Source organism: Plectrocnemia conspersa, unplaced genomic scaffold (genome assembly GCF_051122295.1).
Source record: "Plectrocnemia conspersa isolate PC_06_02 unplaced genomic scaffold, ASM5112229v1 ptg000011l, whole genome shotgun sequence".
NCBI classification, from domain to species: domain Eukaryota; kingdom Metazoa; phylum Arthropoda; class Insecta; order Trichoptera; family Polycentropodidae; genus Plectrocnemia; species Plectrocnemia conspersa.
Genome location: NW_028277175.1, coordinates 18,113,414 through 18,137,856, shown reverse-complemented (window position 1 = coordinate 18,137,856; position 24,443 = coordinate 18,113,414). Strand labels below are relative to the sequence as shown.

The 24,443-nt window shown below is 29.8% G+C and overlaps 3 protein-coding genes across 7 annotated transcripts in view; all 3 read right to left on the bottom strand.

Moving 5' to 3' along the window:
- LOC148229773 (uncharacterized) overlaps positions 1-15,143 on the bottom strand; it is an 80,804-nt gene extending 65,661 nt beyond the window's left edge. The window contains exon 1 of one of the 4 annotated variants that reach the window (XM_088198861.1): positions 15,003-15,143. In XM_088198861.1, coding sequence (XP_088054987.1) covers positions 15,003-15,040 — 38 coding nt within the window. In that variant the 5' untranslated portion in view covers positions 15,041-15,143. Of the gene's footprint in view, positions 1-7,623; positions 7,906-15,002 lie in introns of those variants that run through there. The other 3 variants (XM_088198862.1, XM_088198859.1, XM_088198858.1) reach the window with 3 other exon arrangements.
- Positions 15,144-16,045: 902 nt separating this feature from the next.
- Positions 16,046-16,707, bottom strand: LOC148229772 (uncharacterized). The gene is made up of 2 exons (XM_088197850.1): positions 16,331-16,707; positions 16,046-16,273 (listed from the first exon to the last, which is right to left on the bottom strand). Exons 1-2 carry the CDS (start codon positions 16,505-16,507, stop codon positions 16,136-16,138), a joined length of 315 nt encoding a protein of 104 aa, XP_088053976.1. The 5' UTR covers positions 16,508-16,707; the 3' UTR covers positions 16,046-16,135.
- A 2,528-nt stretch (positions 16,708-19,235) lies between these two features.
- Positions 19,236-23,751, bottom strand: LOC148229771 (sorting nexin-4-like). 2 transcript variants are annotated; one of them, XM_088198220.1, is made up of 10 exons: positions 23,683-23,751; positions 23,471-23,547; positions 23,221-23,327; positions 23,018-23,156; positions 22,777-22,954; positions 21,837-22,103; positions 21,603-21,765; positions 21,294-21,455; positions 19,922-20,036; positions 19,236-19,850 (listed from the first exon to the last, which is right to left on the bottom strand). In XM_088198220.1, exons 2-10 carry the CDS (start codon positions 23,543-23,545, stop codon positions 19,800-19,802), a joined length of 1,257 nt encoding a protein of 418 aa, XP_088054346.1. In that variant the 5' UTR covers positions 23,546-23,547; positions 23,683-23,751; the 3' UTR covers positions 19,236-19,799. The 2 variants fall into 2 exon arrangements, with proteins under 2 accessions (XP_088054346.1, XP_088054347.1); XM_088198221.1 differs by lacking the exon at positions 23,683-23,751 and having other exon boundaries at positions 23,471-23,676.
- Positions 23,752-24,443: the final 692 nt, after the last annotated feature.

Genomic DNA, 24,443 nt, shown 5'->3' with positions numbered 1-24,443 from the left:
ATAATATAAAGCATAAAAGGTAGAAGACCTTCATGAGTTTAATAAACATATTATATACACACATACATATATTTAATATTGCGAGTCTTGTGTATACCCATTGGAATATCTTTTAATTTGAAATACTGTTATCATAATATTTGGAATAAATATTATATTGTCTGAGTTTTCATTTTAATTAAGCAAACCAGGAGGTCGAATGTAGTATTAAGTGGAAATGGGAATTTAATTCCCTCAGCCAGTCTCCATATTTATTTGTTTTTCGATAGAACGAAGTCTTTTAAAGTTATGGATTATGCGACAACACAAATATATGGCAATAGAAAATAATTATTATTCATTTTGACACAACATACATTGATATATGAAATAATATACGTTTTTATACATATACTTGGAGCTAACAAGATTATACATCCCCCTCAATAAATTGTATTTTTATTTTTGCTATTATTTATTTATAAGTAACTTACTTTTGATAAAAATGTATCTCTACTAGTAATTAATAATAAATAAAGAGGCTTAGATTTATTTCTAAAATTTTGGGAGTATAATATTTAAAAATTTGAGAAGCGCTTCATTAAATTATGTTATTCGTTCATTGAAAATACTGAAGTAATTAAATATACATGTACATTAATTCGTCATTGAAAATATCCATACATATATTTTCCATTGTTTGATTAGAAATTAGGAAGCGAGCGAGGGCGATGAATCCATTTTAGGCCAAAAACACCTAAAAGGGGATGAGTACAAGTCATTGGCTGACACTGGCGAATGTCTGTGCACCCGGTAGCTACGAAACGTGTCATTGCCCTGGCGAGACCGGCTGCAAAATCCGTTATTTTATATATTTTGCCCACACAAGTACAAATTATATACAAAAAATGTTCAATGATAAAAAATAATAATTTAATTCGAATAAAAAAATCGGCGATAAATAAAATATTATAATTTGTTCAAATTATAGATACGCTGTGTGACGTGCATATTTGGTCGAAAACGGAACTGACGCGGCCATTGACTTCATTCATTATCGCTAATGTATTAAATTAAATTAAATAAATTGCAGTAAATTTAACGTTTTCGTATAATGAACGAGGTTGAGTTATGCTGTTACATTTCGATTATAAACATTCTTTTTTTGTTGGAAATAAAAACGAATTAATGTTGAAGACACGAATTATTTACAGGGTGGCGCAATTTTTTAATATCTCTATGGGTAATGCTATAGAAAATAAGAAAACCTTAAAAAATAATAAGGCAGCTATTATAAAAAAAAAATCATTTATATGTATTAATTTATATATGATTAAACTATTTTTTCATGCACGTAATGTACATAAAAAATATAAATCTATACTAAATTAAGTGTAATGGCGCTGTTTTTATAATATATTCCATGAATTTATGATCATTATATAACATATTTTAATTTTTTTTATTAAAAAATCTGATTCTTACTTTTTTATACTCAGTCTAACTTTTTAATTAACATTTTTATATCAAGCTTGATAAATAACTTTTATAAATTTATCGATATGAAATGATAATGGAATTATAATTCAATCTTACTTACCAAATTTCCATTTAATTTAATATTGTTTATTTTGTCAGTCAATCGATCAATAACAAAGAAAAATAAAAACATGTAGCATGTTAACATCAATATATTTTTTTAGAATCATTGTTGTCATATAATGATCCGACGTTTAACAGTTCCCGAGCCATTCTGCTGTCAGTTAGTACGATATTTTCACTTTGGAAAAGCAATATATAAAAGGTCGCCTGAGCCATTAGGGGTTAAAGAAAAAAAATATACACCTTTCGGCACAAATTTTCCCTCGGTAAGTACCCTCTTGTTGCGGAGGCGTAACGAGATAAAAGTCGTCTTGACCAATCAAGGTCTGAATGCTGGTTAAATTTCGAGTGAAAATCTCTCACTAAAGCTAAGCAAAAAAAATACATAAAGGCGAGAAAAATAAAATTGTAAGATGTGATCAAGCGCTTGAAATAAAATAATTTAATAAAACATTGACATGGTCGTACTTTGAACTCAAAGCCACAAAAATAAAATGAATAACAACGATTCTAACCACTGAGCGAAAGATAATGCTAAAAAAACATGGTGAGCTATCTAAAAAACATATCACAAAAAACATATATTAACATTGATACCAATAAACCACAATTACAAACTAGATCATAAATCATCGTTTATAATAATATTTCTTAAGGTTTTCTAAAAATGTTAATATGAATAATTTCAGAAATTTCAACGATTATAAAGAGTTTTTCTTTATTATTTGTATTTTCGTCATTAGTTGCTATGGCCATCGCTGTTATATATAACATAAAGATAAGAATATACATTTTGCACAACCAAAAATGCACGATTGGGCTGTAGCGGCACATTTACAAATAATGTGACTACCTGCGCTGCTGTCATACACAAATACTCCACTACAAATATGAATGAATATTTCACAAATATTCGAATAACAAATTAAAAAAAGATGGAATATACTTGAAATTTGAATATTCAGATTGGAGTCTCGCGATTTAGCCCCGTTTTATTTTTCAATTATTCATCTCAATCCGTGAGATTAAGAAAATTTAGGACACCCTAATCTGTGATGCTCAATCGGAATTATAATTATATAATAATCCGATCTCCAGAGACGATTGAAATTTAAAAACTTGATTTATTGATTATACTATGTTACCAAAGCAACAAGCGCGATGTTCTTCAAATAGCTATAAAATAAATTTAAATCAATGGATAAACCAGAACACGTCTCGTTCTAATTACAACCCTTCTCAAAACTCGATAGAGTTGCGTTATGTATTTCAAACACGTTTATTTAATGGACACGTTCACTTTGATTCCGTTTTTAACGCGGGCAGAATTTAACAAGGGGTCGTTCTAACCCCATATGCGTCATCGTCGGATTACTAATAAACGTGTTGAATCTCCGAACCCTCTCATTTTAAAATGGCGCGAATAATTCAATAAAATAAAATGTATTTATAATCTAGAGAGGTATATATGTATACATATATGCGTTGGCTATTTCCACGATGATTTATACGCGTGTGCTTGAACTCTTAGAGGTACCCTCTTAAATTTCGCTGTTAACGCTCGTCCTTGACCAAGACCGAGACCCTTACGCGGCTACCTGGACAGGTAAACTGCTTATCTCGGTGTCCCATGTAATTTTGTTAACAAAAACACGGTTCTATTTATTTTAGTGTGAACACTGAGGAGAATTTAAGACTTGAGGGAATCACGTATCACCTGGCACGTGGTAAAGTAATGCAAAAACGATGGCATCTATATTATTGAAATTATTTGATTTTGTAAATTGATAAATGTAAAAAATATTCTTAGTATATTCACATGCATATATGCGATTCTTCAGAAAGAGTACATTAATATAACATTACTAAAATATTCAGCCCAATGAGTGACATTGTTTCTACTCTTGTGGCCATAAAGACCACAAGAGTAGAAATCAGACTGTTTATTTTAAACAAACATTGTACAGACTGCCGCGTGACGCGGTCCCTAGCGGAAACGGCAGTGTTACCTACGTAAGTAAAAAATATATTTGATTTTTATTTGACGTGTACCTTTACATTCCAAGTATTCCTTGTACATATACTTATCTATTATTTTAAATTAATAAATTATTTTTCAAATAAACTTATTATATATATTTAACAAACCTATTAAATATATTTAACAAATGAATATTATTCTTTAAATAAACTTCACCTGTTCATGACATATCAGCATTTATAAATATTACAGTTAATTTTCTGGTCCACTCTTTACTTGTATGTGGATTTGTACTGAAGTTTATCAAGTTGCGACGATCTTTGAGAAAACGATTGCTCTCTGTTACATATCGTCCATTCTAACTTAAGCTACTGTATACTATTGAGTTTTATTTCTGATGTTTATTTTCAGTCAAATAAAGATCAAGTTAAATTGTTTGTACCAATCGCAAAAATCACCTACGTTGAATTCCATGACCAGCATTTTTAAATCAATCACTTCAGTCATTTAAAAGACACACAAACTATATTTATATCGTGACCGAATCGAGCCTTTTCAACACGCGTCATTAAGAAAACCTGAAATTTCAGTCACGTGACCTCAGGTATAAAGCCAGGTTGCTGCGGTGAACGGGTTAATCTCTGCATAACAATCTCGTCTAGTTTGAAATTTACTGTCGCGCCTAACACAATGCCACATTTTTTTCTCACAACTGACTTTCGAACAATCTGTAATATTACAACGGTGTATCTAGCAGTACACAATATTGTATTATACATTATCTGGTTATGTGTTATGATTTGTCACTCAAATGCGATTGGAATTCCAATTACTAATATTATCTGTTTGAACTATTAAGCATATTTATGTATTTACTAAATATTACAAACAGATTAACTGGCGGCCTTCCTAGTTAATCATCTTCAATATTGAATATCGTAACCTTTTGTCCGCTACTGTTGCTTGTGCGTATTATGAGTTTAAAATAATTGATAGAAACCATATGATTTTTAACCTCTCGACGAGAAATTAGGTGCAAAAAATTAAGATTCTGGACTGATCTGGTAAATGTTTCAGATTAAAGTCAAGCATCTTTATTATTAAACTTAATTTTCCAGCTCCTTTCCTTCATGAAAATGTACTCACATAAAATTTAATAAAATTCCTGAAAATACTCTTTGTTTAATATAGTTTATTATATAGTAATAATAAATTAAAGAATTTTCAACGAATCGATAATTTTACTTTTTACATTTTGATAGATATTTTTCCGTTATTAATTTACTAACACAAAAATGTATTTATATATAATATTAAAAATATTTATTAAAGCCCTTTTTAAAACAGAACATTTTCGTATTAAAATTGAAAAATATATATTTATATGGTAGTACTTAAAAACATTATATTATAGATAAACAATTATATAAATATAATGTATATAAACAGTGCAATAAATACAATACAAAATTAAAATCATAAGCGATTCAACATTATTTTTTACTTTACAGAAAGGTTGAAAATGTTCTATTTTAATTGAATTTATTGAAATTAAGTAATATTTTAATTTTCTAAATTGATCTCACGTTTTTTTCACATGTAAAAATTTATCTATGTACATTTTATTATCTAACTGCTTCGCAAAAAAATTATAGGCATTTCAAAATGTTTCTTTCAGTGACAATGAAGTTGTCACGTTTTCTTTTAAGATACACGAAAGGCGCCTTTTTTATTATCATATATTTTTTGTCATTTTTAAGTTGTCTGATTCAATATCATATGGATTTAAATTGTGGGAGCAAAGCAGCCAAATTTTAAAATATAATCTAACTTAAATTAAATGACGACAAATATGGCTAGTTATTTAGTTAGTAATTACGTAAATATGCTAATCAAAAAAATATATATTAAAATTATTTTTAATTAAACCGACACATCTAGAAAAATTACTCATGTAAGTTTATTCCATGAAAAACATTCCAATGATTTTTTTATAACTAAAAATAACCATTTAAAAATATTTCTTGCCTCATATCGAAGCAATCTTTATAATATAAAAATACTGAGGTCATTAAGAAAACATACTAATATCGATAAAGTATATTATTAGAATTAAGGTTATCGCCGTTTAACTGGATATATCCAATTTTGCTTCGGAACAGTAATCGAATAAAGTATATTTTGCAAAAGCAGCTACTTATACTATAAATAGAAGAAACTCTCGCATGAAAAAAATCGTAAGACACGCCTAAAATTATTTTCTTTAATATATTATAATACACATTCGACGCTCCCTTTTTTATTATACAATATGAATTTACCCTTGGATTTACGACTCAATGCCACTGTTCTTTTCATTCTGATACTGTTACATGTTATTGTACTATTAATTCATACATATATAGTTTCATGGAGGCGTTAGTCTGATTTACATATTTTTTGATAAGCCATTAAAATTTCGATCGACGTCAGCTTCATTGTAAAATCACTTTTTAACGTTACTATTCAAGAAAATATCCTGAAAAATTAGCATCACTCAAGCACGTTTTAGCACCGATAATACAACACGAATGATGTTGGTAACTGTGACCTTGTCGTTATTCTGGTAAAAATCAGATTTCTACTAAGAAGCACATTTTTTTGTACTATTTAATTAATGATTTTGTTGTATTGAGTTATTTATGTAACGTGGAGTTTTTACTTGCCGAATTTCTAGTGATAAACATCGCACTCGATTAGAAAGTTGTTCAACAGTTTTCTTTTTGCACATACATACGTAAATACATGCTCTCAATGATATAGAGATGCATTACGATATTTGAACGATTGATTGAAACACAACATAAATATAAATTAAGAGATGAAATACCTTACTAGTACAAAAAGTTAACTTCGATTTTTTATATTAACCCATTAATAGTCATTATATTATTTGGGTTTATCATATTTCTATATATGCTTTCATATTGCCATAATGGCCCATTATCTAGAATAGCAGCCTATTATACATAAAAGAAAATATTATATAATGAAATTTATATGATAATAAAATGTTATCAATTTTATTAATATTTAGAATGGTATAATAAAATAAGAAAATACTATACATTTTGAACTGTAAATTCTAATATTTTTTATATGCAATGATAATATATTTTTATTAATAAACATATGCTAAGAAATAAAATTCTCAATGCGCGGCATAATTAATCATTGTCTTAAATTTAACTACTAAATACATTTCAAAAAAAGCATAAAAAATCGTTGAAAAGAGGGTGGAAAGTCTGGGACCGGTTCACGTTATACATATTTAGAGATACTTTAGATTAAATAAAAAGAGTAAAACTAAAATCATTTACATAAATAACCATAAAATTAGAAACTAAAAAAAATAGAATATAAATTTATATGTATTTGAGCACAATATAAATAAATTATTATTGATTCTAATTTTAAATATATACAAATAATTTATATGAAATATATTTATTAAAACTAAATTTCTATTTAGCTTACCTTTAAAGTTATTATTTAATATATTAGATTTACGGTATTTTTCATTGATTTTTTCATTTCATAATTTTAACGAATTAATGAAAAGTTAATATAAAATATTTATACTATTTTCTAGATACATAATATCATATAATTGCACAAATATTAAATATAGACAAATTAGTCTAAATAAATATATATTATATTAATATCTAATATAATTTATTATAAAAAATTGATTCACAAACACACTTTTAATAATAATATATCGGTTATATATAACTTGTTATTCTAAAAATATGTAAGTATAATACAAACAATTATAGAACTATTTTTTAATACAATAAACTTATTTATAGCTTCCGCATGATTCATCTACAAATCATTTTCAATTAAATTGATAATAAAATGGGGTAGATATACTACCCCTTGCGCAACACAGAATACAACGCCCCACGTGTTATCATCACACAACTTCGTCTCATCGCACAAAAGAAAAACTTCTGAGGTAATATTTTAAAATTTAACAACAAAAACACGTATGTGTATACATATTAAAACAATACCGCGTCGAACAAGCACCGTCTTGCACCTGCTTCTTCGACAATAAGAGAGATCACCTCTCCGCCCGCATCCCAGTCACTGAACCATAACACAATATCATCGTCAAAAATCTACAAATTGTTACACAACGCGTATTAGCATTGACGGGATGGTGTTAAATTGTGCTCACTGATTGCGACCGTCCCGATCGATTCGTCGGACGCGAGAGAAACCGATCAGACAGCAGGGGGAAGACGCGCTCGCGCGACACAACCCACCAGTGGGACGGCTCGCAGCCGACTGTCAGATTCAGAGAAGCTTTGGTCATCAGATCGCGCAGCCAGACCCAGAGAAACCCTTCCCCTTGTTCGTTCTTCTTTTTGGGTTCTAGGCCTTATATATTTTTGGTACTACGCAGTGTTTGTTGCGTATATAATAGGGTCTACAATTAGACAAAAATTTTACCGACCGGTTTTATGACGAGTGATGTTGACTGCTTACAATTTTTCAATTTTATTTTATTTTAGATATAAATACAGGGTCATTTATTACTCATCAATAACAAAAAAATATATGGTTATATTAGATATACAATATATTAGTACATATTTTTCCTTGTTTATATATTTCTTCGATGAATAATCCATGTTAATATTTTTTCTTTTTATTATAATGAACTTTTCTTTGTATTTTGAATAATTTGTAAGAAAAATAGTGTCATATCTCTATAAAAAATTGTCTAAAATATAGAATAAATATTTTTAAGTCTTTAGATTTAGATCACTAGTTGCAATATTTCCTACAAGACAATGATAAGGGATACTGCGTACTAAATAATAGTAATTCATCAGCTTGCGTCTTGGTAATACAAGTGCCATTTTCTATTATAAATTTATGTTTATCATAACGATGCTTCTAAGTATAAATTGGCTAACTCTACGTTTAAGTGAAAATTACTTAATAATACCACTTTGCTCCTACCACTCTGATACATATGCACATACGAGTATATACATATGCTTTGAAAATCACACATGTGTATGTGAACAGGAGATAAATCTAAAAAAAAAATATTTGTTGTTTGTATATATGGAATTAATTTACACTTGAGAAATTTATAATAAAAAGTGAAATTTGAACAATGCCCATAAAAGTAGCGGTGTCATCCATTTTCTACAAACAGGTATTTTATTAATTTGAACAACTTTTTACTGAAATACATAACAACATGGTATAAGATATCAGTAGTACTTTCATTCAAAAATACACACTGGCAGGATAAATGCTTTTTTCAAGCAAAACTGAATTTTATCATTTGATTTTAAGATACATACAATATATCTTTCATAAGAATTGTTTTACCCCCAAGCCTATTTATTATATGTACTTCAATTTATTAAAAAAGATACAACACTTTTAATTTTAATTTAAATATTTCTCAAATTCGATTTGTAAATTTTATTTGGATTATTATGCAAAAAACTAAGCCGATTCGGGTACATGTTTTTCATTAAAGGAGATTATTTTACCACATGTTTTAATAGACGTCGGCTTTATCATATGCAGAAATAAGCAATTAGAATATTTATTTGAGTAAATTTTATGTACGACTTTTGAGTGCACCGCAAATAATAAAAACGACTTTTAATTATTGCAAAATAATAAATATATTCGGCTCATCGGCTAGCGTGCACTTTCTTTATTATAAATCATTCACAATGGTATACTTATTATTCTCTCTCTCGTTCTTCTTCGCCTAAATCAGTGATACGGAACCTCCGGACCGCGGGCCATCTATGACCCGCGAGCTTATTTGGATTGCTCACCACAAATAGGACTCACAATTTAATAAATCGACCATTTTATAATAATATGTTTTAATGTTAAAAAATAATTTAATTATAAAATGATGTAGTTTTTGAGGTTTTTCACCCTTTTGGGTGTGACTTTGCAGCCAGTAAGACGCAGGTGGAAGCTAGTAAGAAGTTTATTAGATTATATTACATATATTCTGGCTACTATGATAGGCGAGTCTTGTAGGTGACGTGGCAGCGACAGTATTGCGGAGGTTGATCCCTCTCTGCTACGGTGCTCGAATGGTGGAGTCCCTCTCAGGATATGAGCGCCCATGACGTATGTTGTCCGCGGGCAGCCGGGCGTCTGCTAGTATGTTAGACATTTTCTTGATGGATATCTCCGAGGTTGAATTGTGTAACGGGAATTTTGTGACCTTACGATGCTATTTGCTAGTTTATCTTTATTGATAAATACTCACTTTTGGTCACAGATTTTAGCGCGAGTTTCAAGAATATGATCCCCATGGCTCTGTGTGGTCTTAATATCCTTGACTATGAACACTTCTACCTGTAAAAAGTAACAGGTTACGCTCAGCTGGCCGCCGAAGATTTATGATGTTTTCAAAAAATTTTGCTGTTTATGCATGAGAATCAAATGATAACTTTGTAGTTGAGAATTTTGATTGGCCTGCGGATGATTTTAAAAATATCCAAATGACCCTTAGCATAAAAAAGGTTCTCTACTCCTGGCCTAAAAGAACGGTTTCGTAACTTAGATATTTATTATCTGAAAGCCTGACTTAAAAAAATGTGAAACATTCACCATCCTATTATTTTTGTTTATATAATATAATACCTAATAAGAGAATTCAAAATACTTAATTCGAACACAGGTCTTTTCAGTTATTAGTCACCGATTATATACCACTAGCTATCGTGCTAGTCAAATAAATTAAGCTCCCGTCAAATTATGCCATGTCTGTTAATATTAAAGTATCGGTGACGGAGCCTGTAACGGATTAGCATAATCTTATACAATATAATGGGAAATACAAAAATAAACTCTTATGTGTATTTTCATATCATGTAAAAGTCAATGGAGATAAAAACTCAATTTTTGGTTTCGAAGTCTGTAACTTGAAGTATTATTTTTTTACTATAACTTCGTAATCGCTTTCACTTCTGCTAAGCGATAACTTATCTACTCTTAACTGTATGTAACAAGGCGATTACAAAAAATATTTTTGTTTCACCACTTGTCGACATCGGAAATATTATTATTATGTTGTATTTAACTTAATATTACTTTGAAGTCAAACATATACATATATATTATTTCATTCAATAAAATAATTAATTCTTCATAATCAGCATTGTTACATAAATTCATATATTTTCTTAGTTTCTTTTCAAACGTCCTGAATAAATGTAAGAACGAGTTTTTGTTATATAAAAGGCACGAAGAACGATGAAACTTTAAGTGAACCATAAAACAAGCTCTACTGAATAACTATTCGTTATAACTATAAGACTTTATCGTTTTTTTTTGTTTGATAGTACTTACATAAAACTAATAATTTAATAAAATATTTTATGCTTATATATTCTATATTTTTTTTTTAATTATGTAGTGTTAAATATCTTAAAACACTCTGATTTTAAAACATATACAATATTATTTCAGCCTCATAAATTTAATCGTGTATTAATATTTTAACTACTTTTATGTACTTTTCATTATTTTTAAACGGTATTTGCATATAAATAAGCATATTTAATCAAATTTAATTTTTGATATATGTATCTATATTATTCAACAGTGCAATGACAACATTTTAAAATATAAATTAATATTTAAAGCCACCCCTTTAAATAGCCCTCGTTGATTGAAATTGACACTATCTAATATTATTTTATATATTATATACACATTAATAATATTTCATTTAAGCTATACAATACAAATAAATATACGAGTGGCACTCTTAGAAAACTTGTTACGAACAAGCATTTCAACGAGATGGACACCGACAAGCATTTCAATAGGTTTAATAAAAATAAGTGCCCACAAAAGAGGGACCCGTCAGCACCTCCTTGACATAATATATTTTTACGTTGATACCTTTATCAACACATATAATATTTTAAAACTATATTTATACCATTTGGTGAAAAGTCACTCATACGTAAATATACACCCACATCCATTGAACCGCAGATCCAAGGGCTCAGGTGTACTGTGTTCAACCAGACAACCGCAGTTTAAAAGGGAATTGTTCGCCACCATACAATGGGCATTCCTATATAAAACTCAATAACCAAACAATGGTGCAGCTCACTATTCTTCTTTTAACATTCCTATATGCTAAAAGTACGCGTAGTTGAATCTACAACTATCATATACATACATAGTTTACTATTTATTACGTACAGTGCGTATATGATATGACAATATACATTTTCGAATAAACATCACCACTATTTATATACAACAAAATTGAATACATATATGTATACACTAAAATCTAAAAGGCAAAATATTGCCTCAGAATGATAAAAAATCTCATGGTCTCAACGCTATTTACTCAAACTGACTTCTTCTAACATCACTCCATCACGACACCTTACAAACTGACATCGCTACAAAGCTGACGTTCATGGAAATAATTCAATATATGCCGCACCTTTATTCGTTGCGTACTTATACCCCATTTAACTATTTGTTTGATATAAATACGCACGATTATACGATAATAACATAAGAGTCAATTATTTGAAATGTTTCCATTCTATGGTTCTATTTATAGCTTACTCTAAAAAACCTGCAAATTTTGAATACGCAAATAAAAAGTGTATGTAAGAATATGTACAATACATAGCATACATATATTTACATATGTATGTGTATGCGTTTGGGCATTTTATAGTTATTGGTAGTTCTCTGCCAGTCGTTTGGCATAATCAGGACATTTAAAGAGATATTCGCGTAAAATTCCCACTGGCAAGGGAGAAAACGGGGAATTCCTGTGGTGGGGACTACAAAACAGGCGGAGCTCCCGTTTGGATCAATAAAACCCTCAGGAAGGTATACTACACAAGTACCGCCCGAAAGTGGTACACATTCGCCGAGCTTCGGTGTTATGGTGTTCACCGAGCAAACAATTTGGATGTAAAATAAAAATTATGGCACTTGTGTGCTAAGTAGGCGTTCATTAAAAAAACAATCAAATAAGTATTTAAAAATAAATAAGATGATGAAACGCAATTGATGCTGAGAAATATACCTTGGCTGCAAATCAAGTAAAAGAGATTATTTATTCTACTGGCTAAACGATACTATTTTACATAAAGTTTTAATGTAATTTTATCGTTTGTTTCGTGCTTTGCTTTGAGCTCTAAAGATATAGGTCATTTGTCTTTAACTACTAGTAAACAAGGTAAGGTATCCTGTTTTTATCTACCGGTGACGATAGATAAGCGACCTGTTTTTATCTACTACGCTATCTTCTCACAACACGGTGATCACAATGAAAAAAACCTTCAAAGATATCATCTACTATTTATTTTATTTAAATACTATTTTATACTCGTCTCCAAAATGTCATAAGTCGGGGTTATTATTAATATATGAAACGTGATAGATATTATTTTTCAGAAATATTTTTAATACGTATCGCCTATCGTTGTCGTCGTCGTCGACAACGAAAGAGATTGAGAAAACTCAGGAAATGTATCAATAAACATTGTACAAAAAAAGCGAGATATAGCATTTGTATTTTTTTAACAATTTTTACAATAGGGATTAGAAGACGCTATGCTTCAGCAACGAAGCAAACTTTTTAATTTAAAACTAAATACATCTCTTATTTTTAGAATATTAAGAGCTTTACTCCCTGCATACATGGTAACCGTATGCTAAAAATACGTGACTATTTTATTAGTATGCGACTATACTTCAAATTATTTATTTTGGCTTATATGTTTCCCTATTAAATTGTAGCATATTTTACTTTAATAGTAAAACATCTGTTGAACTCGTCTTAATGAATTAAGCGTCAGGTGAATTATATTGTTATTTTAACACTACATATACTGAAACAAAAGCTTTCAACGTGTACCTTTATCAGGCGCTTTTTCAGTAATTCAATCTAAGGTTCTGCTTCTTTGTCACTTTTCTAGTTGATAAACATAAAAATAAACCGCTTTTATGTGTTTAAGCTGTTACGGCTGTCACTAGTAAGGTTATAACTTTATAATATTCGGAGTATGTAATCAATACTTGTATTCTTATTATATTCAAACCTTAATTAACGCAATCAAGTCCTGAACCGAGGCCACCTTAATTAGTATTCATTATAATGCCCCCTTATACCCGATAGGGTGTTTTAGGACAGTGGCTTGGAATTGGTGATTAAAAAAAATAAGGGCGAAAAGCTGGAAGAGATAATTGGTATTTGTTTTAGCTCCCGGCCTTGTCGCTTATTTATAGTATTTAAATGCGCAATTTTCCGACCCGGAGTTTAATTGGATTTAAAACAAACAGAGGTTATGTAATTCTATTAGATATTGTGTTCATAATGATCATGTATTTATATGAGTTTTTTTAAGTTTCACAGTCCAAATTTGAGACATTGTTCAGTTCACGAGATAGAGTGTATTGTAATTTGTGATTAGTATAAATTTAATTTAATTTTATAAAACAGATAAGATCACAATTATTATTATTTGATATTATTCAAAAGTATTTTTGGAAAAAATTATGCATGGCTTAAGGTTCACAAATCAATTGAGAAATAATGACAAAAATATTATTATATATCAATTCTAACAAAATATTTTTTTAAAAAGGGGTTTGAACACATCTTGATGACATATACAGCTATCACCTCCATAGTGCACTATCAAAAAGTGTGTTAAAGATTTTCGATTTGTAAAGAAATTCGTTGAAGGTGTCTCATGAAGGTAGCCCGCTTTATATGCCGTCTCCGGAAACAGCCGCCCTTATCGAAGAAGAGTAGTGACCATCGATTAAAGATTGAATCTTACCAAAAATATACATCCTACACGAATTAGGTTAAATGCATAATACAAAACATAATTCAATTTCGTCTTAATAAATGGCTCTTTGTGATACCGAATTGTTATAATATAATAATAAGTAAATTGGCATAGGAGAACAGGAATGAAGATTTTGTTTGCATACCAACAAAGGTGCTGGAGATGCTCGGCTTCATTATGCGGAGAACGTATCACTTTAACAATTTATTGGCAATTCGCGTTCTCTACGATACGTTAGTTCGTAGTATCATCGAATATGGCTCCATTGTCTAGAATCCCAGAGACAACAGGATTCGAAGATTTTTTAGATATCTTTACAAGAAGAAGTACGAGTCGTATCTATATTTGTATTCTAAATTTCGAATGATGCACAGTACAGTACAGGCCTTATATGAATTCTGGTTAATTTATTTCTCCAATTTCTTGGCCCATCCGGGAATTTAATTGCCACACATTGTACATACGTAATAAATAACGAAAAAACGTGTGAAATTCGCAATACCGCACATGTCGGTACATCCGGATGAAATATAACACAAATCACTAACCTCTCCACCAATAAATAACCCTTGTAGTCGCGGCCCATTGATTTGTTGCGTTTTCACCAAGCGTCCACAACACAAGAGCCACTCGCTATTTTCATCACGGTCATCACGAATCGACTATCGTGATAGCGAAATGCGTACTGCATTCAATATTCGCTAACTGTTTACACAAACGCTAATTGTATAGATAAGCTAAATTATCTTTCATAATTTTCGCATGTGTGTTAAATATACATATATATATACCACTACACACTATCTGATTTTAAAACACAACAAGTAACGTAAAATACTATAGGACGAGTGATAACAATTAATAAAGTGTTTCAAGTTCATATTCGTGATATTAGATATGGAGTGTAGCGGTTATTCGATATGTGGAAGGATATGTTATATCAGGAAAGATCGCTGAATTAATCATGAGTATACGCGTTGTAGAGGTTTGGTCGATTATGTTTAATTAATTTGTCGTCAAAGGGTTGCTTTTGTGTTGTTCGTCTAAAGACGGAGCTTAAATAAATTAAACTGTCGCGATGATCAAAGGCCTGTGTTATAAGAGCTTGTGTGATTTACGATGCATACGAAATCATTATTATATTAATATTCTAGCAAATTCAGAAATTTTAAAAACTCTCACAATATAATGATGATTTCTAAATATTACTCATCTCGTTCTAGAAAATTAAGTTGTAGAAATAAAATTAGGGAAAATAGTTTTTATTGTAATGATGTTTAAATTTAAATACGGTTGACGTGTCAACTAATCGATAACAAGATTCTGTAACTACCAGAGTACATTTTTGAAATATTCACATTAGATATATAATCTGAGAAAAAATCGTTAATAAAGAAAATCAGTATATAAAATTAAATCACATTTTTATTTCTTTAATTAAAGATTTTATATGATAATTTTAAATTATACATAAAACATTCAAATTCAGTACAATAATGATGTTTTAATACATTTAGCCTAAGATGCATTTAGGTTAAATGCATAAAAAATCATTATTGCACTGAATCTTAATGACAGCGTAATCATTAAAATCAATTACCAGATTAGATACTATCACAAGGTACAATAGTCACTTAATATATAATAAATAAAATAATATATAATATATTGAAAAAATCGACTAATTAACTTTCTTTACAGATTCATCATTGTCAGAAGGCAAGTTGTTTTCCTTAAACAATGCGCCGAGATTTCCTTTGTCCTTATCTTCTTCATCCGCCTCATCCAAGTACTTTTGGTATGCATCTGGATATTTTTTCTAAAATTCGCCATAATTTATAATAAATTTGATTCGTAAATTATTTTAAATGCAAACCTTCATATCATCCAGAGTCTTCTCCACAATCTCCCTCTGCGCCCTCAATCGTCTTGGAAACGACAGCGCCAACATGACAAGCCTCAAGAAAATACTTCCGACGATCGCCAAGAGGAAGTAGCCGGCCATGGACTTGAACATGGCCCACACGTCTACGGAGACTTGCTGCGTCTTCATTTTCTTTAATCAGAATATGATACTTGAACCAGTTTCAACGGTAGTCAGCAAGTGTGTGAAGTAAAGGTTATGTTGTAGAAATGAACACCTGGTCGCATGTTATCCTGTCCACTGAAAATATGACACGTCACACATTTCCCATCGTTTATTGAATTTTCCGATCGATATGCTATTATTGTGTATCGTTACTCTTGTTTCGACATAAGCATATAATGCAAATATATTATGATATTAAAATAAGCATTTAACACAACTGACGTTAAAAATTAATACAATGGCAAAACTATATACTTTTAGAAATAAAAAAAAACATTATATGTACATCAATGATAATGAAACCATTATAACTGTGAATTATAATCAAGAAATCGACAAAATGCAACAATTACTTCAAAATCTGATCAATATAAATGGTCTAATTCTCTTGCACGTCAATGCACGACTCTAGAAAATGAATGAATTAGACTATGGAATATTGCCTCTTCCACCATATTCGCCAAATTCTTATTTATTTCATAAGCTGCTGCCATAATTTCATTTCGAGATGTGATCAACTCCAGAATTCCGAATTTTTTTAATATATCAACGGACTAAATAATCTTGTAATTTATTAGCTAATTCGATTATAATTGTACTTATTTTGTTCAATATAATTTAGATAATTGCTGAGAAAAAAGTAGTAATAGTTCCGTAACACTTTAACTAATTATACCATTTTTATAAAAAATTACACCTTAATTCTCGATAAATTCTTCAAATCTCTTAATGACTTTCTTCTGGTTTAGGACTATTATATCCCTTAAATATATGTATGTATATATGTTCTAAGGGGCAGAAATATAAAAATATGAAGACGATAAATTATGACGATATACCAAAACTTAATGATTCGTGCAGAACTTAGTGTTTCTGTCGAAGACACAATTAAATCCATTTTTATTTTTGAAGAGATAATTTTTATTAAATAAATATTATGTATACATATATGTACATAAAAAACACTGTTTATGCTGCCGCTGTGAACACAAAAATGAGACACGGTATGCTGGAACGCAGACCCTTGACGACGCGCCATTTATGGCTGCGGTCAGCGAAGTTCACTCTATTGTTGTGCTTTGGGGCAAACTCATAACTGATCTGAAGTCTGCAAGTCTGCAGTCTCTGGGAGCACTATTTAGCTATAATATGGATTTACAATTAAATAGTATTATTTATTATTATATTTTTTTCAAGCTATTAATAAATAATTTATCCATGTACACGTCTATGTTTTAATAAAAAGTCAATGGCTCAAGCCCAGACATCCCAAGTTCGAAAAATATAAAATTTAAATGTCACCTCGACGACACCTTGAACAACTAAAAGAGCAATCTAATCATCAACCCGTTACGAAAATTTAGACCTCACACATTGGAAGAGATCTTAGTAGCACAAAAACAACCATCTGTACAGTGGTGCAGTAATAAAAAAAGAAGTACCGAAACGCTACACCCCTTTAGAAGACGATTATCCAATTTATTTTGTTTGTTGCGTTGTAGTTTGGTCGTGCAGTGTGTTGTTTAAAAAGGTATTGTCGATGACTATTAAATTAAGCTTAAAGAACTTTAAACAGATATTTATCAAATCCTACAGGAACGCGTTCCATTTGTAGAAAAATATACCGGAACGACGTTCCAGCTTCACTACACCACTGCTTTTGTATGAAAAGACGCGCGCCAGACAATTTGTGTATTACCATTGTTCTTCGAGCTCCCTAGCTACTGATCGTCGAAGGAGCCATATGGATCATATTTTATTTTATGGTGTGAACACATTTTGGAGGTGTGTTTAAGAAGCGATGCAATTGGTTTATAAACCTTATATGCGATTTATCAGAGCTGTAGCTAAGATAAAAAATACAATAAAAAATATAAAGCAGATTTCTTCTAATCACATTTAGATTGGTCGTTTATTTTTTCGTTTTGCCATATAAAATCTTAGTTATATTTATGTATTCTTTCTGAAGAACCTACTTCCAATCTAGTTATGTAAATAAATATATTAAAGCTCTCTCAAACTTACTCAGGTTTATTTGTGTTATATTTTAATCCCAGCCTTGGATCGCTAGTAGTTAATAAATATAGGTAAGATCGATTACTAGCGCACCTAACCGCACACCTCTATAATTATTAAAAAAAATTATACATACATAAGAAATAAAAATTCATAATTTAGTGAAGGATATATGTATGTTAAAAACCCGCATTTTAAAAGGTTTTTATTAAAAGATGTTTATTTTAAAGCACTATATATTGTTTTCAGTACAAAATACATTTACACAATCGATAAGAAATCCAAAATGGTCCCTATACATATATTTTAATCAAAAATTATACAATAGCAACATTGAAAAAATGAACATGCATGGCGATTACTAAAAGGAAGAATAACATTGACCCAAAGCTGTGTAAGTATATCTTAGTAAGGAATAGTACAAAATTTGTTCTGGGTACATTATTCAAAAATCTTGAATCGAATTTATTGTGATATGTTGTGTTGTTTAGGGAGATATGTGGATGTAAGCGATCTACAAGGCACGTATTCAATGACTAGAAATACGAATCGAAAATAACGATTGAGCAATGTATGAACGAAGAAGCGACTATATGTGTTATATATTATATATACATATAAATATATAGAAAAAAGTTTCACGTTATTATATACATACATAAAAATATAATAACAATAAAAATCAAACATTGTATTATATTTTAATACAATATGAATACATAATACGATTAAGTCATGTATACTTAAACTAATGGAATCGTTTTATTCCCACTCAAGGAACTTATAGTCTTATAACGAAAAAAACAATAACAAAACAGAAATAAATAATAAATTATTATAAATGCCAAGGCACCGTCGTTATTACCATTAAGTTGGCTATAAATGGCGAATACTATTTGTGTATATCGTCAACCAGGAAGACTTCTCAAATCTCATGCTATTGATCAACTCTCAGATAGCTCTAATTAAAAAAATAAAATTGTAAAGTCTTGCAATATCATTCAAAAGATGAAATGAAAAAATTATAATTAGACATTTGAAAGATTGTACGTATAGGTACATATTATACAAAAAATAAATGATACATATCAAGATTAAAAATAAGACTAGTAATGTGTGATATTCGGTACATAAATGACCAATATAATACGTGTGTATATACAAACATTGAAATTTATGGAAAAATATATTTTAAATGTTATATTTAATCTTTGATTTGTTCAATATATTAAAATTAATTTTATGGAATACTTTCAAGGCAATCTCGAACTTGGATCCACGTTGACAGGCCCTGAAATATATTTATTCAATTTAATATCATATTACTAGGTTATCAATATAGTATGTTTAAAAAATATTTACCTTTTTAGCGTTTTTCACTTGCAACGCTACATAACCGGCCAACGTTTCTTGGAGATCTTTGTCTTTTTGCCTTTGAAATCGCTCTATATCAATAAGAGCTTTTTCAGAAAACTCACTGAAATAATAAAAAAAAAATATAATAGCTAATCTTCTTCTCCAATGAGGCACATTTACACCTCTCTGGGTATGTTAATAAGCAAAATTGCCACAGATGGGGCAAGGAAAATCCTCAAGTGATTCAAGAGAGCATTATGTGCCTAAAAAGTTACTATTTGGTGTGGATTGTGGTCAGGCGGCGTCATTGGGTCCTACTTTTTTGAAATGGATGAACTGTAACAGTCAATGGTGAGCGCTATAGGGGCACGATAACCGATTATTTTTGGCACGAAATCGAAGATATTGATGTAAAAGACATGTAGTTTCAACATTTTGCTACACATCGAGTGCAATGTTGGAATTTTTGCGTGAAAAGTTCCCAGTCTACTGACCATCAAGATCATGCGATTTAACGCCGTTGAATTTGTTTTGCGAGGTTACGCTAAGAGTCGTTTGTAAGCTGATAAACCCGAAACGTTGGTGCACTTAAAAAGCAACAACCACCGAGATACCGCCTAAAATGTACAAAAAAGTCATTGAAAATTACATTGAAAGGATCAGCTGCTGCAAAAGGTCCAAAGGCTATTATTTTCCAAGAAGTACATCAAATGTTCGATTAATAAAAAAAATCTAAAGATATCCATAAATTTGTTCTATTTTTTTAAATTTTGGTAACTGAAGTTGGATTAACCTTTTAATACATATATATTCATTTTAGACGTTCCCAGAATCACAATTAGATAACATTACAACTATCATTAATATGATAACTGTACAAACTATTGCATGTTTTAGGAACATAGTCCACAGCTCAGTAAATATGTAGTGTGATAATTTATTGATAATAAAAAATACCACAATTTAGATAATACGAAAAATGTTTGATATGTATTAAAAATATACCTAATTTCAATATTGAATTAATGTATATATGTAATACAAATAATACAGATGTATCAATACAGGGTATATTCCGAGAATTTTGAAATAGTTAAAAATCTTATGTTTACTAGAATTGTAATATTTTACTGTATTTTATAAAAACAGTCAGTTTAAAATCTGTCAAAGCAATTTATATTATTTTTTTTATAAAATCATACAATTACTATAAATATGTATATATAAACTATCAATATAAAATTTTATTTGATTATTATTTTTCCATATCTACAAATATGAACAAAAATAAATAAATTTAGCAAAGTTTGAAACCATTAATAAAATGTTGGATATTGCACTTGTTGCTAAATTAAGTTTATTAAACGAATAATGTTACCTCAATTCTTCTCTGGCCTTCTCTATTGTAGATTTATCAGTGATAATTTTTGAATCTAAGGTTCTACAAGTTTGATCCCGCACAATATCCGGATCCGTTGTACCGAAAATTCGTGACATTAATCCAGACTTGCCTTGAGCTGCTCGCTCTCTTTCTAAAGTTCTGAAAAATAAAATTTATATTTAATTTTCTCAACTTCAACACTTTACTAACATATAATAAATAAAATTTAGATTAAACAAAATTATTATTTTATCCAAGATCGAGATAAATATAATCCAAGATAATATATTTTTAAAATATACATACCTAGCACTAAGACATTCTTCAGAATTCTCCAAAGCCAACTGCAATGCCTCGTGATGCTTACAGACATTCTGCAAAGCGTCAGCAAAAAACAAATATTCCTTAAGTTGATCTGCATATTGTTCTTCTTCTTCTAATAAACTATCGATGCCTTCAGCAATGGAATCTAATCAATTAATAAATATTATATTAACATAAATCCATTTAGTATTTAATATTATAAATAATTTCACTTACCAAAATAATGTCCGGCTTTTTGAAGACCATCACCCATTTCTTTTTCAATTACACTCCATTCGCTAAATAATTTACCGTAATTTGCATGTAACTTACAAAGCGTGTATTGCTTTTCTACCATCCTAGCTCTTGTGTACAATAAATTAGTAAGACTAGCTTCCAATTGCTTTCCATAGGCTTTGATCGCTTCAAACTTAGGATCGGGCGATTTAAGTCTTATAGTTACACTTAACGATTTCAATTTCTTCTCGGCTACGTTCAGATGACCTATAAAATAAATATTTTTATAACACAAAAAAAAATTCATACCGTTAGTTTGAAAAAGAACAACACATTTTTAACACGTTGACTACCGTGTCAGCCACCAGTGGCCGACACCAAGGTATTCCAATCAGGCCGTGTCGACCACCGGTGGCCGACACGACATACCTAACTTTAGATTGACACTTTGCACTGTCGGCCACACATTATGTATAAACTACTTTTAATCTTGGCCGAATTATCATATTTTACCGACACATAAAAAACAATTTTAACAAAACAAACAAAAAAAGTAATTTACCCCAATAATATCTCAAAACAAATTAAATAACTGTATTTCGAACAAATATATTAAATTAAACCTAAAAACAATAAACTATTAATTGGACATTTTACGAAAATCCTATCGGCAGTCAACGTGTTAAGACTTTTATATGATACAACTGGAAATAGAAAATATATTTATGTTATGCTTGACTTTCACATATTTAGATAACGGGTGTAAATAAGGAATGTAGCACAAAACTATAAATCTTTAATATAATCTAAAATACATATCAAGAAATAAATATTTTAAAGTGCAAAATTTGAAATCTAATTATTTTGTATTGTGACAATATTTTCTTCTAAGCCGAAGATATATAAAATATTTTACTACAGGTAGTTAATTTTTAATTACCAGTATCTATTACGGTTCCGTCCCAACCATGTTCTAATTGCAAAAATCCTATGAAATGATTATCGAAGCAGAGTGTAGGATGTGAAGCAACCCTCAGCAAAAAGTTTTCTAAGCCAGCGCGACGACGGTCTATAAACTCTGGATTTAGAGTATCAGACTTTTGCCAAGAGTGGATTATCTAAAAATATACATGTGTATAATACTTATTCGTAATTAAAAGATTATTAAATGTATTATTTACTCTTTTCTCTGGCAGTGGTGGCATAACAACATATGGATAATTTAACTGCAGATAATCATGCAATTGCTCAAATTCTGTGTACCGACGCCAAATAGAACTGATCTTACTAGTAACCAACGTAAATTTTGGATCTGTAACACTAAAAATCATTCATTTGATAGGATATGTAAAATAATAATCATACATTTTTTAATAATACATACTTGACGTCTATAAGATATACTGTGTAATGATCTCGTACGTGCAATGGACCATTTGATCTCTTTTCAGACTCGGGTATATTTATATCTACGTGCTTAATAAGTGCATCCTGAAAATTCGATTGAAACAAGTGATTATTCAGAGTACACGTTTGACATATTAGAAGCAAGTAGGTAAGAAAACAATAACTGTCTATAATATGAAAAACGATAATGTATATTGTATGTGCATAGAATCTAGGGTCGGGTTTACCTCATCTTTGATTTCTTCACTGGGCGGAGTAGCATCGCTGTTCTGGTTTAGTGGTTCACTTTCGATCTCATCCATATCTGTAACAAGTATGTCAATTCTCAACAATGACAGAAAGTGTATAGCTAAGAAATGAAATGCGACTCATTTATTTCAACTTTAAAGCTTGATTGAATTATATAGTGTCGTTTGTATGGTTAAAACGTTTGTCAAACCGTTTATCAGAGCGAAAACGATACCCTCACGAACGCTGACTTGTCAAACTAAAAGTATATTTTCAATATGGCAACACTGAAATAAATTATTATAAATTAAAATATTTTATAGTGCAAAATTAGAATGCATATTTTGAAAATCGTATAATATATTTTTAACAATTTTTATAAAATTTTATCTTTAAAATAAATATTAATTGCAAAATTTATGAATTATATTATTGTGTAAAATGATAAAATAAACACATATTTAAATTTAATAATTTGTACAATATATCGTGTTTACAGGCCCGGTCGATGAGATATTTTCCTTTTCGCTCACTCACATGTCAAGTGACGACAGTGGGTGAAAGATGAGATGGTGCAATTGCAAGCTTTTATTTACTCTCGTCACTTAGCACGCGAACGAGCGAAAGGGAAAAGATCTCACGACCTGGCCTGCATGTTAAGCTTGCCAAACACCTCATGGTAAAACCACGTTAACTTTCATTAATTTACCTGTATTTTAATAATTCATAAGTAGCGTTTAAAGTCGCTAGAAAAATATAAGTAAAGACTATATTATGAATTATCATCTAAAAGATTAAGTGATTAAATTCACAATTATGTTTGATTATTTCTACACTGTCCTTTGTTCAGTGGTAGATAATGACATTTCAACAATTTGGTAAATTTAAGAGACCATATTTTATTGAAATATCTATCATTTTTATAAACGACATACGTGACATCAGGGCCGCTGAGAAAAAAATCGAGCCCAG

Bases quoted from the DNA above. Each gene is read 5' to 3' on its own strand.
- LOC148229771 (XM_088198220.1), bottom strand. From the start codon at position 23,545: ATGGATGAGATCGAAAGTGAACCACTAAACCAGAACAGCGATGCTACT. The intron at 23,328-23,470 runs GTAAACCCGACC...TCGAATTTTCAG, and splicing joins GTGAAGAAATCAAAGATGAG to GATGCACTTATTAAGCACGT. The intron at 22,955-23,017 runs GTAAATAATACA...GTATATTTTTAG, and splicing joins CACCACTGCCAGAGAAAAGA to ATAATCCACTCTTGGCAAAA.
- LOC148229772 (XM_088197850.1), bottom strand. From the start codon at position 16,507: ATGAAGACGCAGCAAGTCTCCGTAGACGTGTGGGCCATGTTCAAGTCC. The intron at 16,274-16,330 runs GTTTGCATTTAA...GGCGAATTTTAG, and splicing joins AGACTCTGGATGATATGAAG to AAAAAATATCCAGATGCATA.